Below are 14,877 nucleotides of genomic sequence, written 5' to 3' on the forward strand. Positions count from 1 at the left end.
TACTTCCTGCTGAAAAGGGACGCTGTGGGTTTCAGGGTGAAGATCTTCTCTCACTACTCTAAAGGGCCCCTTTGGCAGTAGGAAACACATAGACTATTAACAGCCATAATTATAATAATATTCTTAAATTAAAAAAGAGTGACTTCTAACATGTATATGAATGATCATATGAAACACAGTGCAAATGAAGGAAATGTGTGAAACAGGATGTATATGCATGAAACACAATGTACACAAATTTTGTATGCAAACCAATATAAAATAAAATAAAGGGGTGGGGAAGCTACCACTCATGTACCAGCAGATGGCACTGTTATGATGGGAATGGATATTTAGCGATTTTTTTTTTAATAGTAAATTATGATAATATCCTTCAGCAAGAAGCTGTATTTGTCACAGACTATAGTTGCAATATAAATTGTAGGCTAAATATATGCTATGCTTCTTGGCTATACTACCCTACAGTGAGTGGCTTCTATACTATAGAAGAAGATGCTATAGGGAACTCAATGCTTTGAGTTGCCATGTTGAAGAAAATTATTGAATATTCCACGAACCACCAAAGCAACATACAGGTGTGTCCTGGAGAAAGCGAAACCAGGGTGCTTCTTGAAGGCAAGGATGGTGAAACTCAGTGTTACATACTTTGGGCATATTCTAAGGAGGGGGCTAATCTTTGGAAAAGGGCATTATACTTGACAAGGTCAGCATACGACAGGAAGACTTAATGAAATGGATGGACACAGTGACTGTAACAATGAGCTCTAGTGTGTTGGGGAAGATAGCACAGGTTAGGACAAAGTTCAGAGTCACTGTTCATATAGTCGCTATGAATCATAGTCACCTCGATGGCTTATGACCACCACAAACGTAGTGGCTTGATAGCATGGTAGTCATTGGATGCCAATGAGTTGTTTCCAATGCCTACTGACCCTGTGCATCATGGAACAAAGTCCCACTTGTTCTTGCATCATCCGCACAATCCTGGCTGGGTTTAATTCTCTGTAGCTGTCAGAGTCAAAACTATCTCATTGAGAGTCTTACTCTCTTTCGTTGATTCTATATTATACTAAACATGATATCCTTCTGCAGAGCCTAGTCCTTCTTGGTAACCTGCCCAAAGTTCTCATACAGCACAGTTATGTTGTTGTTGTTGTTATATGTGATCAAGTCACAACTGATTCAGATCTGATCCTTCAGGAAGTTTTCAGAGGTTGTAACCCCTACAGGGGGAGACTACCTATCTTCCGCCCATAAAGTAAGTGGTAGATTTGAATCATGTGCCTTTGTGTTGGCAGGGAAACTCCTTACTACTATGCCACCAGAGTTCCCTGTAGCACAGTTATAATACTGCATCTATTTCAGTGATTTGTTATTAAAAATGTTTGGGTCTCTTATTAGACACCACGACTTCACAGAAGTCATGGGAACTTGCCTCCTGTGCCTCTGAAAACCTGTCAGTGGGTCAGCTACGGTTTGGTTCTGACTCGACGGTGCACAACAACAACGTAATCTTCAGTTACTATAATGACTCAATGTTGTTGTGTGCCATCGAGTCAGAAATGACCTGTAGCTGACTCTCCACTGGGTCTTCAGAGGCAGCTAATCACACAGAAGAGGACTGCCCATCCTTCTCCTGCAGAGTAACTATTGGATTTGAAATTTGTGCCTTTGGGATTGTAGTACAGGTTCTTATCACTAGGCCATCAGAAAGGGTAAATTCTAAAACTGTACACAAACTTATAATTTATTTTGAGGTATGTCTTTTCCGTTTAAGCTTATTGGAAATGTAGACATTTTCCAGTTAGACTTATTTTTTTATATACTTATTGTGTCATAAAATTCATTACCTCTAAAGCCAAAGAGAACAAAAGAAGTATCTTATACAAAGTATTTGTTACATTCTTCCTAAAAGTGTTGTTGTTGTTGAATGCCTTTGAGGCAAGCAACCCTATAAACAAAAGGCCTGAAGCCCCTCTACAACTATCCACATTATAAAAGTTCATAAAGTTTTTCAGGAGGCAAGTTGTTTAGAAAGTGGATGCCACTCCTGTCTAAAAGAGAGAGGCATGTTTTGTTTTGTCCATACAATCAAACCAAAACAATTTCTAAAACCCCAAAGCATTTTCAACAGCTGAGGTTCTCATAATCTATATCTAATCTGTTACTGATTTTGTTGTTAAATGCTGTCAACAAGTTGAATCTGTTCCAGATCCTTGCTATCTGACAGATAAGACCTCCCCATAGGGTTTCTGAGGCTGATGTCTCGTGGTTTCTAAGTCACTGGGGAGAAGAGGGGGTTTTGAACAGGATGGTGAAGAGATTGAGATTGTTCACAGCTTTAGTCTTCTTGGCTCCACAATCAACACTCTTGACACCAGCAGCCAGGAAATTAAAAGACATATTGTGATGGGAAAGTCTGCTGCCAGGGACCTCTCTAAAGTAGTGAAGAGCAATGGTGTCTCTTTGGAGACTAAGGTGCATCTGATACAGGCCATGGTCTTTGCAATCACTTGTTATACATCACAGAGTTGAACAATGACTAGGGAGGATAGAAGGAGAATTGATGATGCCTTTGAGCTTTGGTGTTGGATAAGAGTGTTGAGGGTACCATGGACTGCTAAGAAAACAAACAGATTCATCCCGGAGATGGTTAAACCAAGCTGTTCCTTGGAGGCCAAGATTCTGAGGCTTCGTCTGACATACTTTGGTTATGTTGTAAGGAGAGACCAGTCCTTGGAGAGGCACATCATGCTTGGGAGGGTGGAGGGCAGTCGCAGGACGGGTAGGCCCTCTGGGAGGTGGACTGATTCAGTGACTGGGTTAATCGGGATGGGTGTGTCAGAGACAGTGAGATTGGCACAGGACAGAGCAGAGTTTAGGGCTGTTGTACATAGATAGGGTCGCTATGGGTCTCAAGCGACTCGAGGGCACATAACAACAACACTCCTCCATTAGCATTTGAGCACTTAACCATTTTACCAACATCCAGATGTTCTGAATCTTTAGTAATGCCCTTCAATTTTTCATCCACAATGATTTTTTAAAAATCTGATCCCATAATCCACTTTTAAATTACAATTCTCTATCTAACTCAGGCCCTTGTTAACAATTCATTGGATAACTGTAGCTTCCAATTGATTCTCTTCTCTCCAACTTCCAGTCCAGGTCTTACAATAAGGTAGGTCTACAACAGTAGGACTTACAATAAGATCATCTACAGATACCCATTTTATCATATGCTCCCACTCAAGAACATTCAGTGACTCCCTAGGACACCCAGAATTAAGTTAATTGGCAGAACTGACAAACTAAGACCAACTGTTGTAGGCTTATTTCCAAATATAACTTTTTCCCATTTGGCCGTCACATAGGAGCTCAATCTGGTACCGTGGTTAAAGAGTTTGACTGCAACTACAAACCTACCAGTCATTCTGGAGAAGAAAGAAGGGCAGTCTGCTTCTGTAAAGATTTACAGCCTTGAAAGCTTTATAGGACCCTTCTACTTTGTACTGTAGGTTCACTATGAGTTAAAATTACTACCGTGAGTTTGGGGTTTTGTTTATTTGATCACCAAATAAATCAGTTAGTTTAACTAGTATCTTCTTCATAGATGTGCTGAGTCAAAATTAATCTCGTACTGACAGTCTCTGGTACTTTTCTTCTGACATTTACCATAGGCCACAGTGCCAAATAAGGAACTGGATACTGCCCCATGCAAAAATCGAAAACATAATAGGGGAGAAAACTTGATTTGTTAATCTTTGTACATGGTACACAATCAATGAATATGCTACCTTAAAAATGGGAAAATAAGATGTTCTAAAATCTATGAAATAATAATAATTCGACCAAGGGCTTATCTTTGCAAGCTTAGAAAATTTTCATATATTCACTCTGAATAGAAAAAATGTTTACAAACAAAATTAAAAAATATACCACTATTTTAATTTTAATACTTTTCCTAGTGGCATCAGGATTGGTGGAAGAATCGTCAACAACCTGCGTTATGCAGATGACACAACCCTGCTCGCTGACACTGAGGAAGACCTGAAGCACTTGCTGCAGAGGGTCAAGGACTGCAGTCTTCAATATGGATTGAAGCTCAATATCAAGAAAACAAAGATTCTCACCACTGGGCCAAATGGCAGCATCACTATGGATGGTGAAAAGATTGAGATAGTTAACAGTTTTAGTTTGCTTGGCTCCACAGTCAACACTCTTGGTAACAGCAGCCAGGAAATCAGGAGATGAATTGCATTGGAAAAGTCAGCTTTGAGGTACCTCTCAAGAGTACTGAAGTGCAATGACGTCAGGCTGGAGACTAAGGTGCGCCTGATCCAGGCTATAGTCTTTGCAATTACGTGCTATGCATTGGAGAGTTGGATAGTGAATAGGGATGACAGAAAGAGAATTGATGCCTTTGAGCTGTGGTGCTGGGGAAGAGTGTTGAATATACCACGGACTGCTAGGAGAACAAACAGGTTGGTCCTGGAGAGGGTGAAGTCAGAATGTACCCTGGAGTCAAGGATTCTGAAGCTCCGTCTGCCATACTTTGGGCATGTTGCAAGGAGATGTCCTTGGAGAGGGACATCATGTTTGGGAGAGGGGAGGGACGGCGCAGGAGAGGAAGACCTTCGATGAGATGGGTCGATTCTGTAAGTGGAGTGGTGGGAATGAATGTGTTTGAGACAGCGAGATTGGCACAGGATAGAACGGTGTTTAGGGCTCTTGTACATTGGGTCGCTATGAGTTGCAAATGACTCAATGGCACATAACAACAACAACAACGAAGTAATCTTCATAGATCATAATACCCTGAAAAATCTTTGTCTCTGTTTCTTTCTTTAAAGTTAAGTGTTAGTGTAAACACATTTTGTATTTAGCATTCATCAGCACCGAGTTCAGATAAATAAATTACCCATCCCGAAGCCTCACCTACTTGATTCTCTGCAAGTGTTTGGCGTTCTGAACCATCCAGGTTGGCCATCTCAACCACTGACTTCTTGGCATCACACCAGTACAATGTGTTAGTCAAGTAATCGATTGCTATCCCACTGGGCCAGACGAGGTCAGAACTAGCTATAATATGTCGGTCAGAGCCTTGGAGGGAAGAACTTTCAATCCGTGGGCTACTTCCTATATCAGTCCAAAAGAGTCTCCTTTAATAAAGAAAACACACAGCAAAATAAAGTCTGCATACAAAAAAAGTTTCCTTTTTCATCATTGAAAGCACCAATGTAAATTACTTCAGGATAAAGTGATGTGGTACTCACCCCCACTAAAGAGTGAAAACAGAAGCAAGATCAAATAAACACCACCCCACTGCTGCCAGTTAGATTCCAACTCATGGAAATCCTCTAGTGGATTCCAAGGCTATGAATCTTTTTTGATTTTACTTTATTTTATATTATTAATTTTTGTGTGTGTATCATCAATGCAGATCTGACTGGTACAGGAGGAGATTGTCCCTCCTTCTCCAGCAGAGCATCTGGTAGATTCAAACCACACAACTCTGGCATTGAAGTGCAGCTTCTTACCACTAGGCTACCAGAGCTCCCTAAGGCTATGAATCTTATAGGAGGAGATTGTTCATCCTTCTTTCCAGAAGCTGTTGATGAATTTGAACCACCAATGTTTTGGGTAGCAGTCTAAGACATAGCATACTATCCCACTAGGTCCTTGCACAAACATAATACAGCTCTTATACTAAGGATGAGGAGATCATAGCATTGCATGTTGGACAAATAATTTTAAAATAAAAATTATAATTTTTTCTATATAGAACATTTGGAACAAAAAAAAACTGCATACAAGGTCAGACAATGAGATAAAAAATATATTACTAATCAAAGATGTGCTTCATGGCATATTCTTTAATTAACATTTCAAGCTGCAAGATGTAGTGAAATCTTATAAATATGCCCATTTGTTAAAAGTAAGTAAACTCACTTGCATGTTAAATGACAGCAAAAGAAGGGAATATGTCTAATACACTGGTGGTCTAAAGGTAAGAAGCTGTGCTGCAATCCAGAAAGCACGTGGTTCAAATGCACCCGCTGCTTCATGGAAGAAGAATAGGCAATCTCCTCCTATGCAATTAAACTGCCTCTGAAAACCCACTGGAGGGTCAGCTGTGCATTGGTTCCAAGTTGATAGCACACCACAAAAATAATAAACCTTTCTACTTGATACTCAGTAAACCTGGATATTTTAAGTTCTATAAATAAGTATGTGGGGGTGGTGGGTATATAATGGCACAGTATCTATTTTACCAGTCTGTTAATCATCTGACTGACTCCAAATCGTCCATTAGTGTTATTATTGCTGTTATGTGCTGTCGAGTTGCTTGTGACTCATAGCAACCCTACGTACAACAACTCTGAACTTGGCTCTATCTTGAGCCAACGTTATCGTATCTGACATACCTCCCTCCATAATCTCAGTCACTGAATCAATCCATCTCACTAAGGGTCTTCCTCTCTTGTGCTGTCCCTCCACCCTCCCAAGCATGATGTCTCTCTCCAAGGACTAGTCCCTCCTTGTACCATGTCCAAATTATGTCAGATAAAGCTTTTGAATCCTTGTCTCCAAGGAGCAGCCCATTTCACCTTCTCCAGGATGAACACGTTTGTTCTCCTGGAAGTCCATGGTATATTCACTACTATTTTCCAGCACCACAGCTCAAAGGCATAAATTCTCCTTCTATCATCGCTATTCATTGTCCAGATTTCTGGTGCATAGCAAGTCATTGGAAAGACCATGGCCTGGATCAGACATACCCTAGTCTCCAGACTGACATTGTTGCTTTTCAGTACTCTGGAGAGGTCCCTGACAGCAGAATGTCTATCTGTGTTTCATCAACTATGCATGCAAAGGCATTTGACGCTATGGGTCACAACAAACTGTGGCTAACATTGAGAAGAATGGGAATCCCAGAACACTTGATCGTACTTATGTGAAACCTATACTTGGACCAGGAGGCAGGTATCTGAACAGAGCAAGAAAACACTATATCATTCAAAATCAGGAAGGGTGTACATCAGGGATGCATCCTAGCTCCATGACTTTTCAACCTACATGCAGAACAGATCATCTGGAAGGCTGGGCTCTATAAGGAGGAATGTGGTGTCAGGATAGGAAGAAAACTCATCAATGCAGATGAGCACAACCTTGTTTGCTGAAACTGAGAAGGACCTGTAGTGCTTGTTACAGAAGGTCAAGGACTGCAGCCTTCATTATGGATTGAAGCTCAACATCAAGAAAACAAAGATTCTCACCACTGGGCCAATTGGCAGCATCATGACAGATGGTGAAGAGATTGCATTTGTTAACAGCTTTAGTTTGCTTGGCTCCACAATCAACACTCCTGATACCAGCAGCCAGGAAATGAAAGATAAATTGCATTGGGAAAAGCTGCTGTCAGGGACCTCTGCAGAGTACTGAAGATCCATTAGTACTATTAATATATTATCTTCTATATAATATTGTTATTTTCAGTACCACTGAAATACCTGAAATATGGTTTGTTTTTATCATTGCTTTGGACAACTAGAATGAAATTAATTTTTGCTATTTTTCCTATCCTCTAAATAAAAACTATAGTAATAATTAATATTCTTAATTTCTGCTTTCTTTTGTTTATTATAGGTTAACCCTTGGAGTAGCCTATCATTTAAATTCCTTTGACAGTTTTTTAAACAGAATTTGTAATGATATGGTCCAAATTATTTTATTGTCCTCTGTCAAAAAACAATAGCATAGATTTTTTAAAGAAGTTTGATTAGTTCCAGATAATGGGCCTGTTTTTAACTTATTAAAGAATCACAGCTTAATCTTTTTTTTAAAAGATAAATTGAATTTGTTTAAAGTAAATCTGTCCTACCTAATAATATGAACAATAAAAACCCAAACGACTCTAAAAGGAAGCCGATTCCCTGCTAACAACATCACTTCTAAAGATTTAAACAAATCTGATGATTTTCCAGGTTTCTAATTTCAGTGGCCACCAGAGCCTATGGCAAATTTTAGACAGTAATACGTCAAACATCATGACCAAGGATGACGGAAAGAACTGATGCTGGAGAAGAGACTTCAACATAATATGGACCACCAACAAAACAAATAGGTCTCTCTTGGAAAGGGTGAAGCCAAGTTTCTCATTGGAGGGTAGGATTTTAAAGCTCCACCTCACATACTTTAGGCACATGGCTAGGTGGGGACCAGTCCTTGGAAAAGGACATCATGCTCAGAAGGGTGGAGGGACAGCACAGGAGAGGAAGACCCCAGATGCGATGGATTGAACAGTAACTGTGGCAATGGGGGTAGGTGTGAGACTGGCTCAAGACAGGGCAAGCTTCAGAGCTGTTGTACATAGGGGCACTATAAGTCACAGGCAACTCAATGGCACATAACAAAAAACAACAACAATACATCAAGCATAATAAGCCATAAGGCTCAGTGGAAAAATTCCTTACTTTTAGAAATACCTACTTGGCCATTGGATGGACAGCAATTCCTCGTGGCTGAGAGATATCGTCTGTGATGATTATCTCACGAAGTGTTCCATTTAAATCACTCCTTTCAATTAGAGCGTTCCTAAAATGTAGACAGTAGAGAGGAGCTTGGTACACCAACTTTACTTTAAAAGGAAAAAGGGGGGAAAAATACTACTTTCTTTTATTATTGGAGCCCAGGTAGCACAATGGCTAAAGTGTTAAGTTGCATTCCAAAGAGTCTACAATATGAACCCACCAGTTACTCTGAGGACAAAAGACACCACAGTCTGCTTCTATAAAGATTACTAATTGGAGATCCTACAGGGTCATTCTCCTCTGTCCCATAAGGTCACTACAAGTCAGAATAGATTGGACAGTTGGAGGATTTGTGTTGTTTTTACTAAGTGGAATACAAAACTATTGTTGCTGTTAGTTGCTATCAAGTTGGCTCTGATTCATAGATACTGTACGAACAACAGAATGAAACCCAATTGATCTGAGCCTTCCCAACAATCTCTGATTCATTAAACTCATTGTTGAAGCAACTGTGCCAATGCAACTCTTAGACATTTCCTCTGCTGACTTGCCTACTATCCCAAGCATAATATCCTTCTTCTTTCAGTGATTGGCCTCCTGGTAACATCTCCTAAGTAAATGAGACAAAATTTCACTATCCTTGCTGCTAAGAATGATTCCAGCTGTTTTTCTGAGATAGATTTGTTCTTTATTCTGTAGATCTTATATTCTTCATCAACACCACAATTTAAAAATGGCTTAAATATCATTTGTCCACCTCTAGTAGCTTCCTTCGTACTGTTGGACACTAATCTGAATCTGTCTTTTCCCAGGCCAGAACATATTGTCACCATCCACTCTGGTTCTTTCAACTGCTTAGCAGTTACCAATTTAAAAATTGTAATGTAAAAGCACAAGGTTTGAACCTCAGTTATTTAAATAACATTTCCGACATCAAGGTTTTCTAACTCTAAACATCTAATCTCCAGACAAATTAAAGGTTTTCTTTTAGCAGCTGCCTTTAGAGGAAAGAAGGTATAAGAAGGGTTTGTTATTACTGAAGTCAGAGAATTTGTGCAGGATACTACTATGCTTGTCTATTCTTAAAGGCACTCCCTCTGCAGTAGGTGACACAGTACCAGTCATCAAACACTGTTAAAATTAGAGGTGCTAAAAAAAAATTAGAGGTGCTATGCGAATGTGGGAAATACAAAGAAACGCAGCCCAGAGGGTCAACATCTGCTCTCCTGGTCCATGCTTGCTCTTCAGAGAAGAGTACACTCTGTTATTATGAAGAACTGACATTTTACAAAGTCCTTTTAAGTAGATCCAACACTGAGGAAGCTATTATTATAATTTCTATCATTATTATAACTAAAGTTGATTTTTGTTTATACTATCACTCTGGGTTGAGAATATTTCAATCAATTCATGTTAGGGGAGGCTGGGTGATTCAGAGTCTAAGCTCTGGAAGTGGATCCCTGAGTTCAAATTCCATTTCCAGCTCTTGCTCACTGCTTATTTGTTGGAAACTCTAACTTTGCTTTCCCTTTTTAAATTTTAATATGATTGCATAAGGGCTAGTCACTCTGGTGGCTACTGCTTACCTATACGACTTCACGTTCCTATGAGAAAATACCCCAGAGAAATACCTACCTGGGTTCACAGTCATATTACCTATACCATCATCACTCCCATCCAATGTGGCTTAAATTTGAGGGAAGAAACATACCCTCTGTCTGTCCAGTAGAGTTTTCGGTTAATCCAGTCTATAGCAAGACCTTCTGGTGTATCGACTGCATACTCAATGAGCCTTTCTCGTTTTGAACCGTCCATGTTAACTCTCTCTATACACTTCAGAGCTATGTTGGCAAAGTATATCTACAAATGAAAATAGGTATTTCTGTCTGACTTCTTTTTTTTAAAATTGCATAATTTGTTTATATTGTGTTTAATTAATGTACATTGTGTTTTATACAATCTTTCATTTACATTGTACTTTATTACTATTGGTCTATGCATAGTATTACCCCATCTTTTCAAGTCCCCACTGAATATTTCCTATTCCTTCACCCCATCCCATCTGCCCACTAAACTCTGCTAGCCTAGAGATTTCCACCCTTCTTCTTTTCCACCTCCTTCCCTCACTCCCTGTAGCCCTTTTGGACCTTTATACACATCTTACTAGTTATCCTTCTATTTTTACAATGATGGTCTTATGCAGTATTTGTCCTTATGACATGGTCTGACTTCTTAAAAACAATTAAGATATATATAAAGTGGGATTAGTAAAGCTTCCAGTATTTAAACTCTGTAAATGTTAAGAAGGTTATTTTGCTGTCACATACATCGGGAACTAAATTCTAACTGTGCACATTCTCAGCTACACATAGCCTTAGGCAAGTCACTTATTATTTGAAAACATTTGTTTCTTCCTTGGTAAAAATAGGGATAGCAATGACAAACTCATTGGCATATGTAAAATAATAGATCGAAAACTCTTCACCTTATACAAACTAGAAATTTCTTTTGTGTGTTTAAACTCCAGTGTCCTAAAACCAGAAAGGATCAATAGTTTGCAGCGTAAAAGTGCCTGAAAGTCATGCTGTATTTTCTACTATGGTTTAGCCCACAACATTCCATTGCACTACCAATCAGAGGGCATAGGTTCTTACCCCAGCTTTGCCACTAACTGGCCTGTCTTGACAAAATCATTTAGCTTCACCAAGACTCTTTTTTCTCAATTGTAACAATAGGAAATTTAGATGAGGTAATTTTTGATATTCATTTCTTCTCTAACCTTATTTCATTTTACTTAATCCATTTTGAGCAAATGAGCACATTTTGCAGGTGCAAAGTTCTTTTGCAGTCTAGCATGTAAATTATCACATAGGTACAAGAATTCCATGAAGTGCTAGAAAGTGCTACTCTTCTGCTGACAATTTAATAATAGCATTCGTGGAATTTTAACTACATATGTTGTTATTGTGGTTAGGTACTGTTGAAACGAGTCCAACCCATAATAATCCTATGAACAACAGATCTAAATCCTGTACTATTCCCCGCTATCCTCACAATCTCTGACACAGTTGATCACATTGCTGCATAAAAATATTCATATATATTAATTCATATATGACAAGAATAGTCATAAAGTAATTTACTAAATGACAGGTTACCCATCACTTACTATAAAATATTCACTCACGCGCTCATTACTTTCAATTCAGAGTTAACCCTCTAGTGGGTTTTCAGAGACTGTAAATTGCACAGGAGAAGATTGCTTATCTTTCTTGATGGATTTGAATCACCAAAGATGTGCCACCTTTGGGTTAACAGCACAACTCCTCACAGCCTGGATCACCAAAGATCCCATATTAGGTTCTTTTCCTTAATTGGAGTTCTCAGGTAGTGCAAGCAGTAAATGCGTTAAGCTGTTAACTGAAAAGGTTGACGGTTCAAACTCACCCAGAGGCAACTCAGAAGAAATGCTTCGTGATCTGCTTTTGAAAACTCAACCACTGAAAACCAATGGAGCACAGTTGTACTTTAACACACAGGGGGTTGCCATGAGTTAAAAACAGCTTTATGGAAAGCAACTAGTTTTAATGCCTTAAATACTTAAGTGACTACTACTTCTCATACGCAAATACTCTCTGCTAGAGCTGTGTTTTAGAAATTCTAATATTTGCACTAATCACCTCCTTTGAATAAAAAAGAAACAAAACCATGGTTTTAAGATAACTCTAGGAACCTAGTTTACCCTTCAGGAAGCTCCGGTGGCCTGGAGGGGAGGGAACCGAGCTGCTAACCACACAGTGGCTCCTCTGTGGTGATTTGGATCCACCAAGTGGCTCTGCAGGGGAAAGGCGGCCAATCTTGTCCCCTGTAACTTCCAGCCTTGGAAAACCCATCGAAAGGTCAGCCTTGGCTTGATTCTGACTCGACAGCAATGAGTTCGAGGATTTTTTTTAAAAAAATTACCAGCCAGCTAAAACTAAATATAGAACTCATTAACATCAAGTCAATTCCAGCTCATAAACCTGACAGGATAAAACTGCCCTCCAGGGTCTTCAGGGCTGTAAGTCTTTCGAGAAACAGACTGCCGTCTTTCTTCATGAAGCAGCTGGGGTTTTCTGGCCTGACCACAGCCTTTCAGTAAGCATCCAAGTGCTTTAACCACTGTGTCACCAGGGCTCCCGATAATTCCTTTATTCAAAACTCGCTGCTATCGAGTGGGAACCAACTCACAGCTGCTTCTCCACTGGTTTTCTGAAGCTGTAAATTGCACGGAAAGGAAATGGTCCATCTTTTTCCTGAGGCCCCACTGGCAGACTCCACCCACTAGAGGGCCTCAGCTTTTGAGAAGCAGCACAACCCTTAAAAATTACACAGATCGGATCAATAACAATTTAAATTTCTAATTATTAAGTGATTAATAAGCAGAGGCACTTTAATATATTCTAAAAACTTTCCTGTAAAATGGACTATTTATGAGCTAGACTGTTATTTCCTTAAACTAAACAATTTGTTATCTGATTTTATGGTTAGGAGTTCATTTGGATTATCTTCTTCAGTGTCATGTATTAAGTGCAAATTATTAGTCCATGTTTCCCCATATATACCTTACAACTCCTGCTGCCCTCTCTTTCCACACTACCACCAAAGAATCCACAGCACTTTTATGAGTGTCTGCTAAATCTTTGGCATTGTACTAACCTCTTACCCTCCTTATCAATAAAATGGGTAGATCAAAATAAAAAAACACGGTGCACAGTTTAGGAGGAATATATGATTAGGTATTATTGTCATAACAAGTGGACTGGGGGTGCGGGTTGTAGAACAATGAAAGAATTTTTTTTTCAAATAGAAAAGCAAACTAGGGGGGTCAGGGAGGAAACTGCAAACTTGAATGAATGGAAATCCAAAGTCTTTGTAAATTTTCATTAAAATAAAAAAAAAAGGTGCAGTGACAATAACTAGAAAGTCATTAAATTTTTTCAAATGATATTCTAATGTCTACATTTAAATATTTTCCCTTGCAAAATCATTCTTAGTAAGGTTTTCAAGTAGTTCAGGACATCTGTTAGGATAAAATCTTCCATTCTGTCCTTCATGCACATCCATATCTGCTCAGTGGCAAAACCATACCTTATTTTCTTCAGGATCATGATCCAGGGCAAATACATTCCCCATCTGCTCACTGAACAGGGTTTCATAGTGTGTTCCATCAAGACGCATGGATCGAATATCTTGAGAATTGGCAAACAGCAAATGTGGCTGTGGTCCTGTGAACCAAATTTCAAATATGTATTTATTTAAAATATGTCTTGGAAACAAAGAGGTACTTCAGATTCCTTTCCTTCGTTGAATCATCTTCTTTAATTTTTGTAGTTCTTGTTTTGGTGTTGTGTTTCATTTCCTACCAATGTGGCATAGATTAAATAGGCAAGCGCATTTACTGTTCTAAGAGGTAACAACACAGCATGAGAATTTTAAGACTGAATCTTCCCTCTTTAGATGCCTACTTTTAAAATGCAAGTTACGTCTTGAAAGGGCATTCAATAATGAATGTCATTGTCAAGTCCAACTCATGGCCACCCTTCATTAGGTTTCCAATGGGATAGATCTTTACTTGAGAAGGACTATCTTTCTCCTTGAAAGGTATGGTCAGTGAGTGGATAAAATCACTAACTTTTCCATTAGCAACCAACACATTACCTGTCATACCACCAGGGCTGTTGTTAATGCTGTTGAGTTGATTTCAACTCATGGTGACCCTACATATGCAGAGCAAACTCTCTTCCATAGGGTTTGCAAGGTCATAACCTCTCAGTAGTAGATGGCCAGGTCAGTCTTCTGAGGATGGATTTGAACCACCAACCCTCATACTAACCTCAAGTACATTACTATTTACAATACCTAGGAACTTCTAATGCCATAAAAAATTATTCATATCTTAATGTTTTACTATTTTTTTATTTCTATGTTTTCAGAACTTAGATAAAACAATATTAACTGAGGTGCTGCGAAATTAGGAATATTGGGGTCTGGCAAAAGCAAGCTGTGTAGGTTCATCACTATGTGCTCTGAGATTACAAACATAATGAACTGTCCAGAGAAATGAAATATGTTTAGTGTAATAACTCTGAGCTTTCCAAGGCTGTTGAAGGATGTTAGAGATATGATATTGGGAGCTAAAAAAATTGCTGAAGCATATGTCTTTATATTAAATTTTGACATGAAAAGCCCAGAATTTGTCAGAGTATTATGATTATTACATTCACTGTGAGATAAAATCAAACCAATCAATCAACAAATATTTATTAAATCCTGCTTAACTTTCAGCTGCTTTAAGACTACT

At 38.9% G+C, this 14,877-nt stretch overlaps 1 protein-coding gene across 1 annotated transcript in view; it reads right to left on the bottom strand.

Annotated features, from left to right (window-relative positions):
- Window positions 1–14,877, bottom strand: part of EGF (epidermal growth factor) — a 193,244-nt gene that overhangs the window by 72,824 nt on the left and 105,543 nt on the right. Inside the window, 4 exon segments of the mRNA XM_006903614.1 lie at window positions 4,939–5,162; window positions 8,494–8,598; window positions 10,246–10,394; window positions 13,665–13,842. Of these exon segments, the coding sequence (XP_006903676.1) occupies window positions 4,939–5,162; window positions 8,494–8,598; window positions 10,246–10,394; window positions 13,665–13,842 (656 nt within the window).

Source organism: Elephantulus edwardii, unplaced genomic scaffold, assembly GCF_000299155.1.
Source record: "Elephantulus edwardii isolate Elephantulus edwardi_28Jun2011 unplaced genomic scaffold, EleEdw1.0 scaffold00012, whole genome shotgun sequence".
In the NCBI taxonomy this organism is placed as follows: domain Eukaryota; kingdom Metazoa; phylum Chordata; class Mammalia; order Macroscelidea; family Macroscelididae; genus Elephantulus; species Elephantulus edwardii.